Source organism: Mytilus edulis, chromosome 8 (assembly GCF_963676685.1).
Source record: "Mytilus edulis chromosome 8, xbMytEdul2.2, whole genome shotgun sequence".
In the NCBI taxonomy this organism is placed as follows: Eukaryota; Metazoa; Mollusca; class Bivalvia; order Mytilida; family Mytilidae; genus Mytilus; species Mytilus edulis.
The window spans coordinates 33,452,688-33,479,582 of NC_092351.1; the positions used below are offsets into that span (position 1 = coordinate 33,452,688).

Sequence of the window (26,895 nt, forward strand, 5' to 3'; positions counted from 1 at the left end):
TGGCACTTCCATTTTCTTTGTTCAGTGGACGTGAAATTGGGGTCAAAAGTCTAATTTGGCTTTAAAATTAAAAAGATCTTATCATAAAAGGAACAATTTTTTGTGTTCTAAGTTTCAAGTTGATTGGATTGCAGCTTCATAAAAAACTACCTTCACCAAAAACTTTAACCTGAAGCTAGACAGATGAATGAACGGACAGACGGATGGACACAGGGACGTACAGACCAGAAAACATAATGTCCCTCTACTATCGTAGGTCAGGGGCATAAAAAATGTGAGCTTAAATTATTGCCATTATAACCTTTTCACATTTTTCGCAATAATAAAAACATATATATATCCCAATAATTTCTGAATTTACTGTCAATAAAAAGATGTGGTTATGATGAGTGCCAACCGAGTCCATCCAAGTCACCATGTATAAAAAGTTCACAGCCATGATTTATAGTTCTGGTTTAATTTCAATAGTTATGTGTGTGTCTGATGTATGGATATAGAAGGAGGTCAACCATTCATTATACCTCCTCCTCCTTTGCCATGGGGATATCTAAATAAAGAAAAAGCACCCACCAGGGGCTTTATGACAATTTGATTATAATTATACTTGTTCGTTGACCTTCAGCAAATAACTACATTGTTGGAACAATTGAATATTAAGGCAGTCTGATTTCCCACACAGAAGTAAATTTGTAATTAAGCAATATGATGGTAAATAATCAGCTTTTTGTATTGAATGTTAAATAATTTATGGATTCTGCCACAATAAGATAGCTATCAGCTTGAAACAATGTCCCTGGTGATTTTTATTATCAACTTTCTTCATACAAACAATGTTTTCAAGCTGTTTTAGCATACAAAAGCATTAAGAATCATCTTCAAATGTCAAACACAGTTCAAAGTATTATAATCACACAAGCCATTAGTAGTAAGATTTCCTATCTTTATAAACATTAAATCATTTTTATAGAATATAGGTATATATTAATTCACTTCATTATATTAATTAGAATGTAGTTGCCTTAGATCTTCAATAATTTTCCTACTAACTTTTGATTCACTATAAGATTGGTATGTCTTAAAGCAACTGTGAGGATGGATTACTTGATGTCCATTGTTAAAACACTCAGCAGGCAATCTTTTAACCATATACAAGAAAAGAAGGTCTAAGAATACACATCATATTTTGAACTGGATTATATCTTATATTTGAGCAAGAAATGTAGCTTTGGTCACTGGTTTTTGAGGTACCTTTGTCATTCCAATTGTGCCATGGAGACAATGGTAAAACTTGTTCACCCTTAGTGACGTGACCGCCATTGTTGGTTGAATACTGTAACATGTCTCATGGATGTCATATGTTTATATCAATTCCCTGTCTAAAATTTTTGACTCCTATCTAGTGACCTCAGGGTCCACTTCCTATATACAAGGTGATAGGATATAACTGCTGGAATAGGTCACCTTGTCAAGCTTGAAAATATGTGAATAGGTCAGGAAAACTATCAGAAATTTATGATAAGGTCAATAAAGGTCCATTAACTTGAATAGTCTCATGACTCTCACCTATCTTGGTGTTCCCGGCTGTGTTTGATCAACCAATTTTCTCTCTTTTGGAACTATTGTATTCCACTGTTACATAATAAATACCCACCAAATAAAACCCAAACAATATGTGAAAAGGTAACTTTTACCTACGCATTATACCAAATTTAAAGGTATACATTTTTGAAATCTAAATCATATGAAAAGGGTAGGGGTAACAGATTCCCAGCGACATCCCCTATCAATTAGGTATTGAAGTGCATTAAAAACTTCATTAAATATTACATAACAGCTTTCAGAACATTTTTTATTTCAATTCATAAATACTCCGATCCACAGATTAAATGGCTTTAAACATTTTCAATTATTGTACAGAGGTCTTGTTCATTAATCTTCCTGATACAACTTTAAACTTAAAGCAAAAACAGTGCTATACTCATGTGGCTAATAACTGCCACAACTTCTCTTGAAAATAATACAACATTAAAAACTAACTTTACTAAACACATCGTGATAAAATACGGAGAAATCCATTTAAGTTTGTCAGTTGTATTGATCATAAAACGCTATATAAGGCTTACAATCTTTTACTCTAGTCATCACAGCTAACAATACCATATCATCGTATCTTCATGGAATAAAAAAACATGCTTCAAGGTAAAATACATTTTATTACCATCACATATATATGGGTATAGGTACATGATATTGATGTGATTATATATCTTGATTATATATAGTTATAATTACTCAAATAAAGATTTAATGCTAATTTTATCCTTCATTTACTGCTTAAAAATAATGTAACCGAATTATTTTAACGGAACTCAATATAAATAAATTTTAAAACCAGAAACATAAAATAGTATTGTTAATTTTGTCTCCTGTTTCATTGTATGTTATTGACCTTTTACCTTTTCTGAAAAGTCATTATTCCTAAAGGAGTCCTTTATCTATATATAATATAGTGTTTGTAAAAGGCCCAAATTTACAAGCAAGACATATAAACTTTATAGTGTACCAGATCTTGTTCTACTGAATTCCTTATTTATTTATGGTGTTTTTTATTGATGATGTCATATTACAGTTCCTTTAAAATAACTTGTACAAGCATCTAGAATCTGTTCAATTTCAAAATTTATTTTCATTTGAAGGGTTCAAGTTCTTTTTAACTTGAAGTCTAGCAGCTGAAGGACGCCTCCGGATGCGGGAATTTCTCGCTACATTGAAGACCTGTTGGTGACCCTCTGCTGTTGTTGTTTTTTATTTGGTCGGGTTGTTGTCTCTTTGACACATTCCCCATTTCCATTCTCAATTTTATTAGAATTTCTAATTATGATTTTATCAGCATTCAGATTTTTTCCCCCATTTTTTTAGTGTGTATATATCTTAATGATACTTTCAACATAATATATAAGTTCCTATAAATGGAATTTTACGAAAAATCAGGAATGACCTGCAAATTGAAAATTTACTAAAGTGACCCAATTGTAGAACTGAAGGCTAAACTTAAAGCATTGACTAAATAGTTTAAACATATTAATATTTATATTGGATTGGGAAACAAGTTTTGAAACTTATATCAATCCCTTTCCACTTTGCGGGTGCGAGTGCTGCCTTGTAGTGGCATTTAAGCCTGCTCTTTTTCGAAATCTACAAGGGTGTCTTTTACGTGTAAGAGATATCGATGGCTCTCTCTTAACACGGGTTAGCCATTTATCGTCCCCTTCTGATGGACTATCATCTTTCCCTCAAAACCATACTCGCATTGACTTGCACAGTATCATCAAATTCATAGCATCTGCATGATGAAAGGATTTCTACAATAACTAATGAAGTTACAATCTTGTTTACTAAACCTTTATGGTTTTAATGGTTTTTGCATAATGAATTGCTTCTTTTGATGTTAAAAAGGATTTTACCTTGTGTGTTAAGAAGATTATGGTCTTCTTTGATAGTTTGTTGAAAATAAATAAACCAATATAATCTACTGGCTATATATGATTTGAAAAACTTTTTGATATCTGCAAAATCTGCATTTTTGAATTTTTACAGAAATGTTTTACAACTAATGAAATATTTATGTCATGACACATAAGAATATATTTAATTTAGATAAATAAATATAGCATGCTATGTTGTATGGATATTGCCCATTGTTGAAGGCTGCACAGTGACCTGTAACGTCTACGTCATTCTGTCTCTAATACATGTTGATAAATCGTCTCATTGGCAATCATACTACATCCAATTATTCTAATATAGTAATATCAGCCAGCCAACCCACAATTATAGATTAATTATTTATCTGGAGGTGTAGAAATAGTTATTTACTTCATTTCAATATAATACTTTTTTTATAATTTTAACACAGATTGTGACTTTATCGTATAATATTAACAAGGAAGATAATAAAATGACACTATTACAGCTGATTTCAATGAGTATGTAGCTAAAGGTAATATCTTTGGTTAGCTAATTGCTTAGTTGCTAGCTGAACCCTTACGTCATTGTTAGGTAAGGTATACTCAACCTCCTTACAAATTAGCCTAGTCCTAGAGACAGATAGAATCATTATCTGTCGGACTAGTCTACTTTTAAAGAAGGGTAGTTTACCTAACCTAACAATGACTTTATGGTGCAGCTAGCAAGCAAGCTTAAACCAAAGATATTACCTTTAACTACATACTCATTGAAATCAGCTGTAATACTCAAAACAGTATTGTGCTCTTAAATGACGGTCATGACACTCAAAGAATTATTCAAGAAACTATAAAGGGGGCTTCTAGTAGTATGAAAAAGGAACTGAAATTTTGCAGTCTTATATAGTAAATAAGTTCTACAGCAGCCCAAGGATGCTTTAAGTGGGCCCTAATACTGGTACATAACCTCCATTTGCCTAGGAAAATAGAAATGGGAGAACATTTTATCTATCGAGACACTTTGAAATTACAAGTATAAAATGAAAGTTTAAAACTAACATTCATTGGATTATTGTTTTCACTAAATTGCTAAAAGGGTGGGGTGAAGTAGTCCTCAGAAAACACTCATTAACTAAATATCAAACAAATGAGACAGGATTATGGGAAAAAAATAATGATTGTAAAAAGCCATTGATTTGCATTTTATTAAACTCTGTAATCAACAGTATACATCTGATTTCAATATGATAGACAGAAGCTTAAGTCATTCAATATTTAAGTATACCTTAGTAGCTATAGCCTTTCATGAAGACAGAAATGTCAGACTTTTGTACAATCATAGTCTGAAGAAACCTGATTAGACATATCAAACTTTTAAAGGGGATAAGTATAAAAGTGAATAATCAGTATTCACCCTTCCCTATGAAATTTAGCCTTTAAATGTTGAGCTCTAAGTCATGTTATTGAGAACCACATTGGAGTAAAGTCATTAAAATTGCATTTTTGCCTTTAATCTGGCACAGTTACCTTATAAATAATCAATGACAAATTTTCTTCAAATCTTCATTAAGCTACCAATGAACTAGGAAAAAAGTTCAAGTAATCTTTGCATTGGAAATTAATCTTGTGTTCATGGTTTTCTGTTCTATAATACACCTGAGCCCGGTCATTAAGAGATAAAACTTATTGCTGTTTCGCTCAATAAAGGCAGAACAATTCTTTCATATCAAATACTTCAGTATAAAGTCTGTGTCATCCAGAGTCCATGTCATTTGTTTTATGCAGTTTTTTACAGCTCGGCGTAATGAAATAAAGTACAAACAAACAATTGAAACTCTTTCTATTAGTTCCTCAACTTATTTTCAGCTTCTCTAGCTATGAAAGAAGTACCAATAAAACAGATATTTCCCATGTATTATAAGTAATTGAACTTTGAAGAATTGCATTGAAAACATATTCCCATTATTAGATGATTCCAAAACCAATTATGTAAGTCTGAGCAAACCAAATGAAAACTTGAAAAAGCTGTTGCAATAAACAGGTATGCTTGCATACAATGAAAAGTTGTTTACACCTTAAAGGACAGACCAATTACCTTGCTAACACTAAGAACTTGAGGAATCCTATCCACCAACTTAAAACACAATTACAATAAAGAAACTTTTGGTACCACTATTTTTGTTATAACAAACTCAAAACCTTGAGTCAAAAGAGAAAACCAACAGCCTGAATTATACTATGACAAAAAACTAACAAAGAACTATAGCAGACAGCACCATGCAATGACAACATTTGGATTATAAAGTCATAAAGTTAGGTTTCTTGCTTTGAACAGGCACATAATGTGGTCATCTGGTTTCTTGCTTTGAAGAGGCACATAATGAGGTGGCCATCTGGCTTCTTGCTTTTAATAGACACATAATGTGGTCATCTGGTTTCTTGCTTTGAATAGACACATAATGTGACCATCTGGTTTCTTGCTTTGAAGAGGCACATAATGTGGCCATCTGGCTTCTTGCTTTGAAGAGGCACATAATGTGGCCATCTGGCTTCTTGCTTTGAATAAACACACAATGTGGTCATCTAGTTTCTTGCTTTGAAGAGGCACATAATGTGGCCATCTGGATTCTTGTTTTGAAGATTCACATAATGTGGCCATCTGGCTTCTTGCTTTGAAGAGGCACATACTGTGGTCATCTGGTTTCTTGCTTTGAACAGACACATATTGTGGTCATCTGGTTTCTTGCTTGAATAGACACATAATGTGGCCATCTGGTTTCTTGCTTTGAAGAGGCACATAATGTGGCCATCTGGCGTCTTGCTTTGAAGAGGCACATAATGTGGCCATCTGGCTTCTTGCTTTGAAGAGGCACAGAATGTGGCTATCTGGGTTTTTTTTTTTGAAGAGGCACATAATGTGGTTATCTGGTTCTTGCTTTGAAGAGGCACATAATGTGGTCATCTGGTTTTTTGCTTTGAATAGACATATAATGTGGCCATCTGGTTTCTTGCTTTGAAGAGGCACATAATGTGGCCATCTGGCGTCTTGCTTTGAAAAGGCACATAATGTGGCCATCTGGCTTCTTGCTTTGAAGAGGCACATAATGTGGCTATCTGGTTTTTTTTTGAAGAGGCACATAATTTGGTTATCTGGTTCTTGCTTTGAAGAGGCACATAATGTGGTCATCTGGTTTTTTGCTTTGAATAGACATATAATGTGGCCATCTGGTTTCTTGCTTTGAAGAGGCACATAATGTCGCCATCTGGCGTCTTGCTTTGAAGAGGCACATAATGTGGCCATCTGGCTTCTTGCTTTGAAGAGGCACATAATGTGGCCATCTGGTTTTTTTTTGAAGAGGCATATAATGTGGCCATCTGGTTTCTTGCTTTGAAGAGGCACATAATGTGGTCAACTGGTTTCTTGCTTTGAAGAGGCACATAATGTGGCCATCTGTTTTTTTGCTTTGAAGATTCACATAATGTGGCCATATGTTTTTGTGCTTTGAAGAGGCACATACTTTGGCCATCTGGTTACTTGCTAACATTTTTGTCCATTCTTCAACAATGCCAATAAAAAAATGCATGCAATGATTTCTGAATTAACAGTAGCTTAAAATATAAAACCGGAGTAGAAAGCAAATGTTACATTTTCTAAAATGCTTGTTTTACTTATGACTTAAGCAAATGTTCTAGGATGATCAATCACTACAATATGCTGATGTTTTATAGGTATATCCCACATCTTCTTTTATTAATTCTCATCAAGTTATGATTGCTTCATGCCATGATAATCCTCAAGTTCTATCAAAGATTTGCATTTGTCACAAAAATTACGTTCACAGCAGGCAGCTTTTTATCTTGTATTTCTAACTTTTTTATGTACTAAAACAATTCTGGATTAGACATCATAACTATTTTTAGTTCAACAGCACTTTTTTTAAACAAAATAAAAGCAGTTTCTATTTCTTTCTTATAACTATATCCTTACACATCCTAGATGATAATCAGGCCAATAAGTCATACAAACGGCCCCCCAGACACCCCCTGGATCCGCCTATGCCTTATATCATTGTCATATGCAATAGGTATAAATACAATTAAACGACTGAATGTAGATTAAAATAGCTCTATTTGGCAAAACGTTTAGAAATTTGGAGTCTAAAATCAATGCTCTTCGACTTAGTACTTTACTTGGCCTTAGATGCAAATGTTACTTTAAATGAGTCTTTTGTAGACAAAAGAACACTTGGCTAAGGAAATTTTAATCCTCAGATATCTATGATGAGTTAATTTACGTAAGATGAATGCTTGAGTTATTCACTCGAAATATTATGAACATTTGTGCTATTGGGAAATGTTAATAATTTTCAAATAGTAAAATGAATATAATAATTCATCAAAAGCATAATATAACTTAACATATTAGAGGATTGGAATGCACTGTACAAACTTTATCTCTTGATCAACAACAGATTTCTGTACTTTTATTATTTTAATAATTGAGCACTTGTAGAAAAATGTCCCCTGGGAAAAGTAATGCTAGATAATATTTAGAAGTACATGTATTATGTTCTCATTATCCAAAGGATTAAGTGTTTTGCATTTTTTCACTGTTTTCCACTATATATATATACAGATTAGAAATCAGGGCAAAACATGAACATATTTGCAACTGAAGACTTCAGTGTTCAGTCAGACCATGAATTAAATCTAGTTTGGACTCTAAAAAATGTTTAAGTGATGAATGAACATATGGCATTAGCTTTGTCTTGACAGCACTGATGCAGAAAGACTTTTTATTTTCATGAATTATGAGTTCTTTTAATAAGCATGCAGGGGGATCTGTACTGTAATAATCATGGATAATTATTTAACTGATTTCATTTTTAATGCTGACTTTTATTAAATGTTATCTTTTTACCTTTTTTTTAACTTAGCTGATTAAGATATTAGAAATAATTTTTGACAATGATCATGAAGATTTACCTCCCTTGAATTTTGACACGAGTGACATGATTAAAAAAGCACATCTCCCTCCACTTCAAGATGTTTAAATACAAACCCAGCGGTGGATCCAGAAATTTTCTTAAGTGGGGGCCCACTCAGGTCATGCTCAGGTGGAGTCCACCCTCTAAATTTGCCTCTGAAACTAAGGTAAATGACTTTATCTTCAAAGGCATCTTTGTGTGTCACTGTCTTTAATCCTCCACAATTAATTATTGAAATAAAAACAAGCTAATTGAATGGTCTCTAACATTTACCACCATTGTTCTGAAACATCATGATTCTTTTAATAAGCATTACAAGTCTTTCGTAGACACTACAGGTACAGTAGTTATATAACAATTCTTTCATATACAATTTATGAGTAGTAATCTTATTATGATGTTGCAAAAAAACAAACTTCTTCAAAGAAACATTTCACATTGAAATCTGTCTACTTTTTATTTCTCAGTCACGCATGTTCAAGATGAAATAAATGACTTCTAATTTATCAAAATAAGATGCATTTAGTCATAATCAATATATAAACATGATAGAAACACAAATTTGTCAACAAAGAGATTTTTCATTTCCTAAAGGCATCTATTTTGGCCAGAAATAGCAAACCAACTTCCTCAAATAGAAGCAAATAACCGTTAAATTATAGAATCAAAGTAAAAAGCGTAGATTTTTTTTTTTTAACGATGACAGAAATACAATGATATAGTACACTGATTACATTGTAAGGTATCGATGATGCCTTCTGAGGATTCTATGATTAATATTTACTCCCGCTAATATCATATATCCCTATTGTACATCGAACAATGTTACTAACTGTTGATTAGGTTTAAGTCACGTAAGTTCTGACTAACATAACATTATTACATTTTTAAATTAATTTAGTGTCATTTCTTGCATGTAATATTACTTTAAATCATAGAAACATTTGTGTTTAGGGATTTGGAAAATGAAATTTTTCTGCATTTCTCCGAATTGTTTTTCATATATTGCTAGTAAACAATTTCTCTTCAAGGTAATTTTAATTTGAAAGCTGTGCTCTGAGACAATATATAAATATATATAGTTCTGACAAATAGCAATTGTATTTTTTCTTTTTTCTTTAAATTTTATATCTATACAATTCTTAAAAGCAGAAAACACATGTAATACAATCAATCCATTCGAACCTGTAAACCCAGAAGCCAGACTCACTGAGTATAGGTCTATTATGAACTAACCCAGGAATAAGTGGTGATGCTTAGGGAAATGGTTGAGCATCTAAAAACATGTTCTTTTTGTATCTTTTTTTTTTTCATTTTTGATTGTTACATGTAAATCTGTTTCTTGATTTTCTCTTTTGACCTAGTTGTCATGGTCATTCATGAAGCTTGGTCTTCAACTTAATGGTGCAGTTTGTACAGTGTACTTTGATTATACTGCATTCACTATGTGCACATTATATCAAGTGAAACGAGTCCATTTTTTTCATATTCCCATCCGATCAGCACATTGTTAGTGGTATAAATATCCAGCTTTACGTAGTTGTACCAATTCATAAAAAGTAAAGAGATACCAAAAGTGCAATTCAAAACACATAATTTGTTTAAAACTATAACCAGAATCAAAAAGACAACAACCGGACCAAAGAGCAGATGATAACAGCGTAGTCAACCAATGGTTCTTCAACGCAGCGAGAAAATCCCACACTCTGAGGTTTGTCCTCAGCAGTGGCCCCTAAATAAAAATATGTCATCGTTCAAAATGCCTTTGCTTCCTCAATCTAATGCATTTATAAATATACTTATACATGATATTATATAACATGTGATTGATCCTAGCATATAATGTGTTTTCTGACATGCTCTTTTAAGAGAAACATGACTTTGGAAGCATCTTAATTACTTTCTACCAGAAACAAGAATCACGTTTCTGTCCTACTAATTACAAGTTATCAAATAAAAGACAACTCAAAGGGATTTAAAATCCAATTAGAATTCCCAGGAAAACCAACTGACAACCAAATTAAAGATATATTTTCTATAACTGCCATATTTCCTTTTATTTATGACAGTTGGCATCAAGTACCAAAGTGAGGTACATAATAATTAGAGTTAAATGTGTCCATTCTCTACAGAGAAGTAATCTTTCCATAGCAGACCTCTGTAATGATCTTATTTACAGAAAATAACATTGATACCTGGCTGATATCAATGTCTGATTAAGATGGGGGCACAGAGGACAGAGATACCATTAACAACTAAATTTCAAACCATTATGTACAATTACCCTCCCCCTTTTTTTTCTCATACCCTTAATTGGTCTGTATGAAAGTTATCTGTAAATAAATACAATCTTATTCCTCCATATTTAAGAACTAAAATCCACAAAAAACATACCAATTTGGATTTGTTTATGAATGGGTTTATTATGCTGGTTGAACCTAGGTCAATTAGTCTAAATAACATCATTGACCAATGGACTCTTAACTGTGATCAATGTGACAGGGAAATGTTGAAAGAAACTGCACATATCTATTTGGTACAAGATGCTGGAAGTAAAACGTACTTCATTCAACTATACTGAATATATACTGATGTCAGTTAAAACAATATTTTGATAAATACCCAATGTAGTATGAATGACAAATATGTCTTGTCAAAAACTTTGCCTTATTTCCTGAAGTCATTTGAGTGGTACTTAAATAGATATGGTCTTTCCATAAATAGAACATATCAATAACATGTTTACAAATAACCATCAAATAATCAAAAAATTCTAATCGCTTTTTTTTTCTTTCTCTGACATGATGACAGTAATGACTATTTTCTATGGTAATTTAAAAGAATTTAGAAACCTAATTTTTAATGTCAATTTACACATGATCAACACATCAGGTTACAGTTGCATGTAAAGCTTATGGCTTCCTTTTTTTGTCCACATATTGTAAGCCCAAATTAACATATAATATGCAATAATTAATTCATTTAATACTGTCAGAAATTATCGCAAAATTGCGATTTTGTCGTTTTAGACTTAAATGCGATTTTAATTTTTACGATTTTGAGAAAAATCATATTTAATTCCTATAAATTTTTTTAACTAGAGGCTCTTTAAAGAGCCTGTGTCGCTCACCTTGGTCTATGTGCATATTAAACAAAGGACAGAGATGGATTCATGACAAAATTGTGTTTTGGTGATGGTGATGTGTTTGTAGATCTTAATTTACTGAACATTCTTGCTTCTTACAATTATCTCAATTTATAATGAATTTGGCCCATTAGTTACAGAGGAAAATATTTTTTTAAATTTACAAAAATTTACAAAATTATTAAAAATTGACTATAAAGGGCAATAACTCCTTAAGGGGTCAACTGACCTTTTTGATCATGTTGACTTATTTGTGGATCTTACTTTGCTGAACATTATTGCTGTTTACAGTTTATAAACAGCAGTTATTAAAATCCTCTTTTTTAATATTTATGGCCCCCTAAAAAAATATTTATACCAAATACATGTATTCTAATTAAAACAATGTGAACTTCAAAATCATCACAATCTGAGTGTTAAATATTTTCTCTTCTGTTTACCAAATCAAATTATTATCAATTTATAATTTCCCATCTGACATAAGTCAATATTTCATTCTAGAAAGGGTAAAGTGACAACTAAAGTGTGACATTTTACAAGTATATTAACAAAGACAAGTGGTATTCCTGGAAGTATAGAGAAAGGATAGCCTTGACAACTGTAATTACAATAATACAAGTGAACTCGTTCAGGCTTTCTCCATCAATTCTGTTGAGAGCTGAACAAATAGGCATTTAGTTATTGAATGAAATTTTTATCAAAGCTATTAATAGATTCAATAAACCAGACTAGTGGCTGATCTAGAAATACTGGGGGCCCATTGACTGCCTATGAAGGGGCTGAAGCTGCCGCCTGATCCTGTCATGCTTCAGTGATTTCGTATATATTCAAACAAAAAATTCCCAGAAAAGGGGAGGCCCAGTGGACCCCTGGCCCCCCTGTAAATTCACCTGTGCAGACTAACCCAAATAATAATCAAGTACCTCCCTGTGATTGACTCTTTGTGACTTGTTAGAGCATGACCTCTAATGACAACAAGAATGTGTCCATAGAACATTTGCATGCCCCATTTGCATTATCATTTTCTATGTTCAGTGGAAAGAAATTGGGGTAAATGTGTACTTAGTTTCAAGTTGATTGGACTTCAACTTCATCATAAAATACCTTGACCAAAATCTTTAACCAAAAACTTTAACCTAAAGTGGGACAGATGGATGTATGGAGGGACACACGCACCGACCTAAAAACAAAGGGCATAATAAAAAGACTTTGCATTGATCATAACAACACTTGATGCTAGCATACTACTTACATATTGAATTGAAAAGCTATATATGTTATCAACAATTTTTGAAAAATCATTTAGACAAGTGATAAATTGTTCTTTTATCCTTTATTTAACAGCTCGATAGATGACGGACAAGAAAAACCTTAATGAATCTTGATTTAGCAATTATTTGTGTCTCAAAGTATTTCAAACATTATCAGACACTTATTACTTGAGCTTAGAACTGAAATCAATCACAAGCTTGCTTTGCTGTTTTCTTATATTGTTACTGGTCTAAATGACTTGTGGTTAACATTGTTGACATTCAGCATTAATGATATTTTCCTCTTTAGAAAACCTTTTTCACATAGCGGAAACCAGTAATTCTTCTATTTAATGGTATAAAATCTTTGCTTGATCTTATCCTTACTAATGACTACTTCATAAGAGAATTATGTAATACTGGGAAAACTGGAAAATTTGAAAGAATCGTCATGGAAAATTACCAATAAGGAAAAATGAAATTATTTTCTGTTTAATGACAAAACATTCAAAATTAATGTAATGTTTGTTCAATATTGTTGTCAATAGTGCTAATACATGTATTACCTTATTTTGAAAAACAACACAAATATGATATATTGTTTAATCGTGTCTATGTTGTTTAAAGAGCATACGTTTAGTTTAAAGTACACTTTGTAGTTGTAATCATTTTTATAAGGGAATGTAAAGTTGAACTAAGTTTGTGACCATGACCTTGCAGATATTTATTACAAAATTATTTAAGCGAATGTAAAGATGAACAAAGTTTGTGACCATGACCTTGCAGATGTTAATTTCCAAAATTATTTGAAACACATGCACTGCAACATGTGCAACGTGCATATGCTTTAAAGGCAACGATGGACTTAAAAGTTCTGAACTGGATTAAGATTTCAGAAAGAGAGACAATCAGAAAACATGATACAAACTGATTGTCATATACCATGGTCCCTGATACTTCCATAATGGATAGATTTTATTTTTTTGCCAAAACAACTATTTTATTATAATTATGACTCACAGCTGATATTTTATAACACCAATGTGTAAAACCCCAGATAACCAGTGCTAAGCACCAATCTCATCTTAACCAGTTTTGTTATTTAGGTTAAAGAACAAATTTATTGGATACATCAATAAAAAACTTCTCTCAATTGCAAAACTGTACTGCATTAAACACTCCATATTAATTCTGATGGCTTACTAATGAAATGAAAGAGCTCAATTTTATGCCTATAAATTGCTTAAATGTCAATCTGCTTAACAGTATAACCAACAATAATGCAGTATCTCTATTCCTGATAATAAACTCCATTAGGCATGCCATTATTTATTCGACTGGTGCCTGATCTAGTTCGTCACTGATCCTTCAAACGATTAGGAGATCCGATTAATACAATGTATAAAGTCAGTTTGTTGATGATTACATCTGAATGAAAAATAAATTGAATTTTTCTCATATTTCTGTCATTTTCAGTAGGAACATGTTAAATTATGTCTTTGATAAATCACATTAGCTTTTTCTGAAGGATATTTCTTAGATCGCAATATATTTTGGGTTAAGTTACATTATAGTGTGGGGATCAATTGTCGTGAATTGAAGTAAACATAAACTTCTACATCATTTGGTTTATGGTGGAGAGTTGTCTCATCGGTAAACATACCACATCACCTTGGTATTTTTATATGGTAAATGTTCTTAAGAGGTGAACTAATACAGTAACATTCAAGGTGCTTGTTAATGTCTTCTGTACCCTTATTAAAACATTTTGGTAAGGAGAATGCATTTCCATTGAAATAACTTATACGACAGACAGATAGATGGGCAGACAGACAGGCTGATGGACATGCACTGTGTGGGCTGTAGTAGTGACCATTACAAAGTGACATATTCTTTGTCTCTAAATGTGTTAACATTTGAAATGGTCAATTCTTCATATTATGAATCATAACTTTTTAATAAAGATCTCAGTTATGCAGCTTCATGAAGCTTAGCTTGATCTGTTATCATGCAGTTACCTATTGATTGATTGGTCTTTAATGCCAATGACAGTACTATTGGCTATTTGGTTATGGTCAGTTTTAAGTGGACGAGTTCTGTGTTGTACCAATGGTAGCTAGTATGAACATTTTCCCTGCATATATGTGATATCAAACACTCCCACTGTATTAGAGTGTTACATATATATAGATCAGTCACTACAGTTAATGTTTTTTCTTTTATCTATATACCAATGTTTTTGAAAACCATTTACTGTAAACCAACTAATTTTTTTCAAGCGATTTATTTTCGTGACTTTCGCTACTAGAAAAATAAAGTGAATATGTAAAAACTTGGATCTTCATTTATTAAACTCAAACTAGTTAATTTAAAAATCGCAAAATTAAATCTCCGCGAAATGGGCTAGAAAGGACTAAACGCGAAATAAAGTTACAACTGCGAAAAATAAGTTGGTTTACAGTATTGTCAGGTTGGTGTCTCATCAACATTTCTACTACTGTAAACCAACTAAATTTCGCGAGCGATTTATTTTCGCGACTAGAAAAATAACGCGAAATTAAATCGTCGCAAAAAAGGAATAACTTGTATCTTTCCCTATCAAACTACATTAGGTAAATAAGAAAATCGCGAAATTAAATCGCCGCGAAGTTGACTAGCTTGGTATAAACGCGAAATAAAGTATCCGCGAAAATAAGTTGGTTTACAGTAAATAATCCTATTTCATCTTCTATATATAAACAAAATCTACAATGATCAGATCATATTTAACAGTATGTAACTTGTTACTACTAAGAGTGCTAATTCGCTGTATAAAACCCTCAGCCCACACTTAATATGTGTCAATACACTATGAACTTTACATAAACCTTCATTAAACATCCTGAGTCTCACAAATTTTATCCAATCCAACTGTGACATTTGAAACTGTCAGTTTTCATATATATATCCTAGTTTTTCCTAATGTTATGTTTAATTGTTAATGTTGTGATCTCTACCGACTTTTTTGAGGTAAGAATTTAGTGGGAGTGAAAACTGAAGATCAAACATTGTTTTTTTTCTTCTTTTTCCATATTATTTTTGAGATTAACCAAGTAATAAATAACATTGTCATGATGTCAGACAAATAAAACTATTACTAGGTGTCTTTATGGTTAACAGTACTGACAGGAACTTTTTAAATGTAGTTTTTGTTTATTTATATATATATATATATATATATATAACAAAAATTATAATGAATATTAGTTACATTTGTGATGATGTATAAGGTCGCTTTAGTTTAATTTCTTTTCTAATTATTACCTAACAATTGGCCAAGCAAAGTGATTCAACTTTGATGGTGAATATAAAAAAAGAAGATGTGGTATGAATGTCTGAATGAGACAACTCTCCATGACCAAAATGACACAGAAATTAACAACTATAGTTCATTGTACGGCCTTCAACAATGAGCAAAGCCATACTGCATAGTCAGCTATAAAACGCCCCGAAATGACAATTTAAAACAATTCAAAGGAGAAACTAACGGCCTTAGATTATCTTGTACTGTTACCTCGAGCTCATATATGGCACATACAAGTGTTAACTGGTCAGACCCTGAGGAAAATTGCATTAAATGGTAGATGGTTATCATTTTCTGCATCCCTTCATTTCAAATTTACGAATAACCTGGGTTTTCTTATAATTTGAAATGCATTTGTCTCTGAGAAAGCAAATTAATATAATGTTACATTATTTTGATCAATTATTTTGTATTATTTTTAGTTAAACTGTTTCTAGCTATAGACTTTCCAACTAAAATAAATACCACAAATTTGTCATACAAATATAAATGTAAATATTCTATAGCTTAATAAGTAACAAAATGTACGTAGGATGTACCCTGAAATAAGTATATATATGTTTTCAGTTATAAGCTTCAACTTTTTTGTAGACAATTTCTACAGTTCTACTGGCATTTGCTGTCTTGAACAAACTAGCAGGATATTACTGAAATTTCTTATAAATCGATTTAAACTCATGGTTTTGACATTATAAAAGCCATGTTAAATTGCTCCGTACGAAGATTATGTAACTTGCACTCTAACATTATAAACATTATTTACATCAATATGACAGACAATATTGTTATCTAATGATATTGAAAACTAAGGTCTTAAAATTGTCAACCATGATCGCAAAATGCCACATGAAGACATTATATCTATATCCTAAGATCTATAGAAATGCCCCGAGTTGTAGACTATTTTATTCTATTACATTTCATCTCCATTTATTTTTATTTTACAGACAGAGATTGTGAGACATCAGCTATGGTTGTGACAAGCGATATGAAAACTAACTAATCTTGTCACCCAATGAAATCGGGAGATTTTTATCATGTTATCCATCAAGCTTCCCAAATGATCCATCAGTTGTCTTTATTGATTTCATAAGAAGTTATTCAATGCTTGTGAAAACTGAAAATTGTTGAAGTATTTGGAAAATATACATGTTGTGAAAAGTATAAGATATGACATATGTCAACATAGAAAAAAGTATGTTATTAACTTTCAAATACAACAATACGTATCTATACTTGGGAATATAAAAATCAACATTTAATCGGAGATGAAAGAGGACTATTGGAAAGTGTAGCTCGGTTATTAAATACCATCTAAGTAAATACAAGTCAGTTAGTCAAGATTTGAAAATCCATTAGAGATTTTATAATTGTGAATGAAATTAACACATGTTATGCAAGTTATTGAATTTATTTAAATACTGATGGATAGCTTATAAAACCTGTGTCATATTGAACTACGCAAAGTTGTCAATGATTAAAAAAGAAATAACATAAATTTCATGGTTACAAGTTGATGACCAAGACTAAATCAATCATTTCTTTTGTAAAAAAGAAAGAAAAACGATTTTTTAATAATAAACCAGGATTGTGGACCATTGCAACAATGTGGAGAGGATCATAGACAGTTATCGTAGGTTCGTAACAGGTTTTGTCTTATTGAGTTTGTAGACATTAAAATCAATTACAGCTCAACCGATATTGAATTTGTAGCAATGACAGTATTATAACTAATGAGAGTACAGAAATCTACAAATAAAGAAAAATGACAATCAAACTTATATCAATATTGTCAATGCGTGTCCATATCGTCATAAATTTATAGATCATATCTTATTAATAACAAAACTGGCTCCAAAAGAAATATTATATTTCTGAACTGAAATTAACATTCAGCAAAAACAGTAAATTAAAGGAAGGATAAAATTCAATTGGAAAAAACAAAAATGTGTAAATTTAGAAATGGATATTTTAATGAACCATCTGTTAAAAGTTAAAATCGTGAAAACTGACAAATGACTATGTTAGACATCAGATATGATTATTGATCAAATTATTGACAAGTTACTATACGAGAGTCGTTAAACTTGAACACAACTCATTTTAAAAAGCTAACACTTCTCAAGGAGTTTAATGCTGTAATTGTGTATGCAGCTACACATTTTTAATCTTTCCATAAGATTTAAATGCAATTTACCATAAGAAGACAAAAGTACAGGACACTATTCTACTTTATAGAGAATTTGCTTTAATAAGAATTCAGCTGAATTGTTGCAGTGCATTGTTTGTTGTGTACGAATGGATAGAATCTAGAAGTGTTCAGCAGCTATTTCTTCAACATATAATTTGTAAGCATAAGGATAAACTCGTTTGGAAGCATTTTAAATAGTCTCTAAAGCATTTGAAATCTATGTTACATGGGAATATGTTCATCTCTGTAAAGCATTATCATGGATTGTTTTGATAAATGTGTGTCTGGGAAATGTTGTTCTAACAGTAATCTTTTTTAAGTGTCTCGTACCGTGATTACAGTTTCATTGTGACCAGGCAGTCAATCACGTTGTCTGAACGGACTTGATTTCATTATTTCGTTTCTACCATTTCCGATAACTTTACAAATTCCAGATCGGTTCCATTTTTAACTTTTCTTTTCCATTATCAACAGCTTAGCAAAGGATGAAAAAAGGAAATACAAGCTTTCCTAGATCAAAAGACATTATATGTTGAAATAAAACAAAATGCAATAAGCTTGACGATCAAGTACAATTTATAGCATACAAAAAGAGACATTACAACAAAATGGCTGGTGCAGGGAATGTAACTAGTGTCACTCAAGTAATGGACACTGAAATTGAACTTTATTCAGTGGTGCTATCGTCAACTACGTTGTGTCTTGCCTTATTTTTTGGAAGCGGTGGAAATATAACGATTTTGTTAGCAATGTGTTTTAATGGACTTATGTCCCGACTACGATACATATTTTTGTCAATATTACTAATTGTTTGTACATTATATGATTTGTTGTGGTGTCCACTAGAGATATATCATCTTATACATCATCATCATTCACCGTACGATGTAGGATCAAAGGTCAAGTTCGCAGGTCAGTGTCTATACATGTGTCTATTTACTGGATTATTCTGCAGTCTAGTTATGATCAGTGTTCATAGCTTGTGTGTACTGATGGACAAATTAGGACGGAAATATTCAAAGCTAATAATTCTAGTCAGTAGCGTTATTGCAATCGTATTGGTTACTGTAAATACAATTGGATATTCGGTCATATCTACAAAATTTGAAATCTCTGACTCATTGTCTTACTTAATTCTTAACAGTTATTCCTACATATATCGTGTAACATGTTACAGTGTTTGTATAGCCTCTTCTATTATTGTTATGGTGATAATGATCGCCATGGTGGTTTATAAGCAAAATGTTCGGTCAGAAAAAATAAGTGAAGAATCTGACTACTCAGAGCCACCAACTCCTGAGAGACTAAATATAAACATACCGAGCTTACTCATTAAAGGTGCTGACGATGACAATGAAAGTGATAACGAATTGAATGAAAACAACGAGAACAAATCCATTCATGACTCTACAAAACATCTTGGTCCACAAGATGTTTCATCAATAAAAGATGACAATACTTCTACACTTGGGGAGCTACCCTCTCCTTCGCGTACAAAAAATAATCACCTTAGTGTCAACATGGCAGCCATTTTAGGCAGACGTCGACATACAATCGGCCAAATAGGGTCTACAGGCCTGGATGTAATGGAAAAGGCGAAACAATACAATTATGTTAGAAAATTCTCTGTGGATATTCAGGCCCTGCAAGCACAATTAGAAAATCCTAAAATTCACGGAGGAAACTTTCCCTTTAGATCTGATACTGAATTACAAAAGACTGCCCAGAATGACAGGAAAGAGTTTCTTATACGTAGACCACAGACTCCAACGTTGGATTCAAGAATGTGGGAGAAAGATTTCTCTGAAAGCAGAGAAGACATATCAAAAAGTAATGAAGAATGCTGTAGGACTTCAATTCATTCTCAAAAGTCTACAAAATCCAACAGATCTAATAGGTCATACAAATCGAGCAGGTCTAATAAATCAAGCAGGTCAAATAAATCAAGCAGACGTAACTCTAGTCATGACACAGTCAGTCCTCCAATCATAACCCTATCAGAAACAACGGCAGAAGAACAACATGTCCTTGACCTTCAAGAAGACAAAGGACCAACCTACATAAAACTTTGTTGTCTATTAATAGTAACATTTATATGTTGTTTACTACCCATGTATATAACAGAGACTGTTCGTCATCGTTTATCATCTGCCGCGTACATAAACATTGTAACTTGTACAATGGCTCTATCCGTTGTGCAGACAATTATATATCCACATGTTTTATTTTGTATGGATAACTTTATACATAATTCTGTACATAAGTTTTTCGGTAAGTTTCACAGCCAAGTTATGTTGGTTTGTTATGAACGACAAGCAGTACCTACGGACAACATTGATATTACAGTTACCCAAGTGTAGTATGTCTATTTATAAATATATTATTTCTATTTCAATATCATATTGAATTATATCATGTATATCTGTACTTTAGTCCATTTTATTGCCTTTTACTGAAGAAACCCTATTTTATACCACAAATGTATATCCAAAGCAAAGAATTTCATATAGATACATTGAGGTGTCTGAGGTATGATTGCCAATAAGAGTTATTAAGACATCTAGCTATCAAAAATCAACAGACATGAATGAGAATTGGACAATGTTACAACCTTCAACCCAAGAGTAAAACTCAAGCAATATTGTATTAGTTATAAAAGGCATCAATATGACAAATGAAAAAATAATTCGACTTTAAAACTGATGGCCTAATTTTTTATAACAAAATAAACTACAAAACTATTGCGGACCTAATCCATTTGATTGATTACATTAGGCTTCTGGCACATAACACATATAGTGGGGTTTTGTTTGTTTATGAAAGCTCAAAACACGCCTTAACCTATTTTGATCTGAGCATCACTGATGAGTCTTATGTAGACGAAACACGCGTCTGGCGTATCAAATTATAAGCCTGGTACTTTTGACCTATTAACCCCTGTACAGTGGTCTATAACAGCACAAGATAAGAATATCTGTATAAACTTGTTAGAAATGGCTTCACTCATGACACATCAACATGAAGCACATAAAACACAGCATAATAACAACTTTGTAGCATTATACTAAAGAAATTTACACCCTAAAAATATCTCATTTTCTACATTGACATGTTGGCAATAAATGTTAAAGGATTTATTCTATAATGTATCAAAGCTATCTGCTAAAAGTGTTAACATCACCTTCTACAAATTAGTTTATTTCAACATGTAAAGTAGCCTTTAATTGTTTATAGGAGTACTCCATTTTTTAACAACCATGTTTTGGATGTTAGACTGTGAAAAACTTACATCTACGTGGAAAGTAAATTTCGTGGTTTTGTCAAAGTCTGCATACAAATCTACATAGAATATGTCATTTGTTGAACACTTAATGTTGTGGTTCACTTGTACCCAGGATTGGTACATGTATCTTATGAATAATATTGTCCTCACAGTATTCCAAATTTAGAATATGTCAGACCAATGACTTTTTCCCCTCAATATTGAAATACAAATAGAAAAATTATCACAAACAGAAAATAATAAAAGGAAAGTAACCTGGACAGACTCTTCAATATCATTACAGAATATTGAAAAATTGTATTCACAATTAATTTGATTAAAAGTTCAGTAAAATTACATGGCATTTAAAGAATGACAAAACAAAATGAAACATAAATACCAATAAGCTTAAGCTTGGGCATAAACTGATAGACCTCAATTAGTTCTACAATATAATCTAAATTCTAGTCATTTGTAGAAGTCGTTCAATTACTTCTGCTTCAACTTTAAATGTGACAGAGGTTGGTTAAATGTCCCTAATAATGCCATCTAACATGACAACTTAAGAGAACACTACTTGCTAACGTTCTCCTATAGAACTGAAAAAATCTTACTTTGCATTGTTTTTTGAACTATCATTAACATCAGATTTATATGAACAGAAAATTTTACACCAACTTATTTTTGTGGCATTATTTACCATGGTAACAGACATTCTATCTCCTTTAATTCATAAAATTAAATTAAAAATCAACTAAATCCAGCCATTTTGGTAGTCATCAGTATTGTATTTTACAAACCACCTAAATATGTAAGGGGGGATAACTGCCAATGAGACAGTAAATCCAACAAACATTTTTGCAAGGTGAAAATGAACAAGAATTAGCATGGGTTGATACCATGACAAGTGTCATTATAATATTAAACACCAAGGAAATCATACAAAGGTCATGCTGACAAATTCATGATCATTCATCAGTTCTTTAGCTTTCATTCATAAAAAGATGTGGTATGAGTGCCAATGAGATACTCTCCAAGTCACAATTTGTAAAAGTTTTTACCATCACAGGTCATAGGTCAAAGTACATTCTTCAACATGTGCACAGAGCGTTGTCTCACACAAAACGACAACCATTGAACATCAGGTTCATGAATTAGGACAGGAACAAACAAATGAAGCAGGTTCCCTATGATAGGAACCAACTTTCTCCCTTACCGGAAACAATAGTGAAACATCACAACATAGAAAGACTTACAATAAAATAATCATTTTAGACATGTTAGAGTAGAAAATTTCTAACAAATTTAATCAAATCTTAAAACTAACTAGAGGCTCTAAAGAGCCTGTGTCGCTCACCTTGGTCTATGTGAATATTAAACAATGGACACAGATGGATTCATGACAAAATTGTGTTTTGGTGATGGTGATGTTTGTAGATCTTACTTTACTAAACATTCTTGCTGATTACAATTATCTCTATCTATAACAGTACTTTCTGTGGAAAATGTTATTGAAAATCTTCAAATTTTAAGAAAATTGTTAAAAATTGACTATGAAGGGCAATAACTCCTTAGGGGGTCAATTGACTATTTTGGTCATAGTGACTTATTTTTAGTTCTTACTTTGCTGTACATTATTGCTGTTTACAGTTTATCTTTACCTATAATAATATTCAAGATAACAAAAAAAACAGCAAAATTTCCTCATAATTACCAATTCAGGGGCAGCAACCTAACAACCGATTATCCGATTCATCTGAAAATTCCAGGGCAGATAGATCATGACCTGATCAACAATTTTACTTCCTGTCAGATTTGCTCTTAATGCTTTGGTTTTTGAGTTATAAGCCAAAAACTGCATTTTACCCCCATGTTCTATTTTTAGCCATGGTTGCCATCTTGGTTTGTTGGCCGAGTTAACGGACACATTTTTTTAACTAGATACCCCAATGATGATTATGGCTAAGTTTGGTTAAATTTGGCCCAGTAGTTTCAGAGGAGAAGATTTTTCTAAAAGATAATTAAGATTTACGAAAAATGGTTAAAAATTGACTATAAAGTGCAATAACTCCTAAAGTGGTCAACTGACCATTTTGGTCATGTTGACTTATTTGTAGATCTTACTTTGCTGAACATTATTGCTGTTTACAGTTTATCTCTATCTATAACTAGAGGCTCTAAAGAGCCTGTGTCGCTCACCTTGGTCTATGTGCATATTAAACAAAGGACACAAATGGATTCATGACAAAACTGTATTTTGGTGATGGTGATGTGTTTGAAGTTCTTACTTTACTGAACGATTTTGCTTCTTACAATTATATCTATAATGAACTTTGCCCATTAGTAACAGAGAACTATATTTGGTAAAAATTTACATGTATATATTTACCAAATTAATGAAAATTGTTAAAAATTGACTATAAAGGGCAATAACTCCTTAAGGGGTCAATTGACCATTTAGGTCATGTTGACTTATTTGTAGATCTTACTTTGCTGAACATTATTGCTGTTTACAGTTTATCGCTATCTATAATAGTATTCAAGATAACCAAAAACGGCAAAATTTCTTTAAAAATTACCAATTGGAGGGCAGCAACCCAACAACCAGTTGTCCAATTCATCTGAAAAATTCAGGGCAGATAGATATTGACTTGATTAACAATTTAACTTCTTGTCAGATTTGCTCTAGATGCTTTGAATTCATAGTTATAAGCCAAAAACTGCATTTTACCCCTATGTTCTATTTTTAGCCGTGGCGGCCATCTTGGTTGAATGGCCAGGTCATCGGACACATTTTTCAAACTTGATACCCCAAAGATGATTGTGGCCTAGTAGTTTCAGTGGAGATTTTGTAAAAGATTACTTAGATTTATGAAAAATGGTTAAAGATTGACTATAAAGGGCAACAACTCCTAAAGGGGTCAACTGACCATTTTGGTCATGTTGACTTATTTGTAGATCTTACTTTGCTGAACATTATTGCTGTTTACAATTTATCTCTATCTATAATAATATTCAAGATAATAACCAAAAACAGCAAAATTTCCTCAAAATTACCAATTCAGGGGCAGCAACCCAACAACCGATTGACCGATTCATCTGAAAATTTCAGGGCAGATAGATCTTGACCTGATAAACATTTTTATCCCATGTCAGATTTCCTCAAAATGCTTTGGTTTTTGAGTTATAAGCCAAAAACTGCATTTTACCCCTATGTTCTATTTTTAGCGGTGGCGGCCATCTTGGTTGGTTGACCAGGTCACGCCACACATTTTTTAAACTAGATACCCCAAAGATGATTGTGGCCAAGTTTGGATTAATTTGGCCCAGTAGTTTCAGAGAAGAAGATTTTTGTAAAAGATTAATTTAATTTATGAAAAATGGTTAAAATTGACTATAAAGGGCAATAACTCCTAAACGGGTCAACTGACCATTTTGGTCATGTTGACTTATTTGTAGATCTTACTTTGCTGAACATTATTGCTGTTTACAGTTTATCTCTATCTATAATAATATTCAAGATAATAACCAAAAACAGCAAAATTTCCTCAAAATTACCAATTCAGGGGCAGCAACCCAACAACTGATTGACTGATTCATCTGAAAATTTCAGGGCAGATAGATCTTGACCTGATAAACATTTTTATCCCGTCAGAATTCCTCAAAATGCTTTGGTTTTTGAGTTATAAGTAAAAAACTGCATTTTACCCCTTTGTTCTATTTTTAGCCGTGGCGGCCATCTTGGTTGGTTGACCAGGTCACGCCACACATTTTTTAAACTAGATACCCCAAAGATGATTGTGGCCAAGTTTGGATTAATTTAGCCCAGTAGTTTCAGAGGAGAAGATTTTTGTAAAAGATTACTTTAATTAACGAAAAATGGTTAAAAATTGACTATAAAGGGCAATAACTCCTAAACGGGTCAACTGACCATTTTGGTCATGTTGACTTATTTGTAGATCTTACTTTGCTGAACATTATTGCTGTTTACAGTTTATCTCTATCTATAATAATATTCAAGATAATAACCAAAAACAGCAAAATTTCCTCAAAATTACCAATTCAGGGGCAGCAACCCAACAACCGATTGACCGATTCATCTGAAAATTTCAGGGCAGATAGATCTTGACCTGATAAACATTTTTACCCCATGTCAGATTTGCTCTAAATGCTTTGGTTTTTGAGTTATAAGCCAAAAACTGCATTTTACCCCTATGTTCTATTTTTAGCCGTGGCGGCCATCTTGGTTGGTTGACCGGGTCACGCCACACATTTTTTAAACTAGATACCCCAATGATGATTGTGGCCAAGTTTGGTTTGATTTGGCCCAGTAGTTTCAGAGGAGAAGATTTTTGTAAAAGTTAACGACGACGGACGACGACGACGACGGACGACGGACGACGACGGACGACGGACGCCAAGTGATGAGAAAAGCTCACTTGGCCCTTCGGGCCAGGTGAGCTAAAAAGATGCTAGCCTTGTCCTTCAACTAACTTCTAATACATAGAAAAAATCTCATTAGATTTAATTTGAAATTTTAATTTCTTCAGTCTTTTTCAAAATTTTAAGACAAACAATTCATCATTTTTGGTGTATATAAAAACATTGGCAAAACAAGAGCATTGTGTGCATTAACAGCTTAGAACAGTGTGCCAGTCATTTATTGTGAAGATTTTTTTTTGCAAAAATAATTAATCTGCTATAGTTATAGAGGAATAGGATTCTTTCTCTAATTCTATGGAAATTTATCCCTTTCCGAACCCATTGTATAAAAAAATTCAATCAACGTGTGGTTGCCAGTGATCTCAAAGGATCATTGGATGATCTTAAGGGTCATGACCATTTTACCTAACTGGATGAATCAAAATATGCTTTAACAGTGTTAATGAAATTGACAACTTCGTGCAATGTGAAAGGCACTCGAAGAGGATTTTCGGTTAACAAAAAAAGAAAATGTATTGTTTAATCATTAGAGAAACAGATTCTTACATAGTTACTCGTGGATTATCGGATTTATCCAATCTCGATAGTTAAATTATAAATTTTAAAGTCCTCGCCGAGGCTCGGACTTTAAAATTGATAAATTAACTATCGAGATCGGATAAATTCAATAATCTACTCTTTTTAATGTAAGAATCTATATATACATCTCTTCCTGTGAAATATAAATTCAATATAACAGTAAACATAATAAAGCTGTAATAAAGCCCTACTGAGGGATTTATTATTGCAATCTGAGCAACACTGATCAT

The 26,895-nt window shown here is 32.3% G+C and overlaps 2 protein-coding genes across 4 annotated transcripts in view; one reads left to right on the top strand and one right to left on the bottom strand.

The window, feature by feature from the left end:
- Window positions 1-20,806, top strand: part of LOC139486747 (uncharacterized) — a 36,029-nt gene extending 15,223 nt beyond the window's left edge. Inside the window, exons 1-2 of one of the 3 annotated variants that reach the window (XM_071271679.1) lie at window positions 2,088-2,199; window positions 17,138-20,806. In XM_071271679.1, the coding sequence (XP_071127780.1) occupies window positions 18,990-20,741 (1,752 nt within the window). In that variant the 5' untranslated portion in view covers window positions 2,088-2,199; window positions 17,138-18,989 and the 3' untranslated portion in view covers window positions 20,742-20,806. Of the gene's footprint in view, window positions 1-2,087; window positions 2,200-15,750; window positions 15,857-17,137 lie in introns of those variants that run through there. The other 2 variants (XM_071271681.1, XM_071271680.1) reach the window with 2 other exon arrangements.
- LOC139486744 (arginine--tRNA ligase, cytoplasmic-like) overlaps window positions 1-26,895 on the bottom strand; it is a 116,326-nt gene that overhangs the window by 49,902 nt on the left and 39,529 nt on the right. The gene's annotated exons all lie outside the window — the stretch shown is intronic.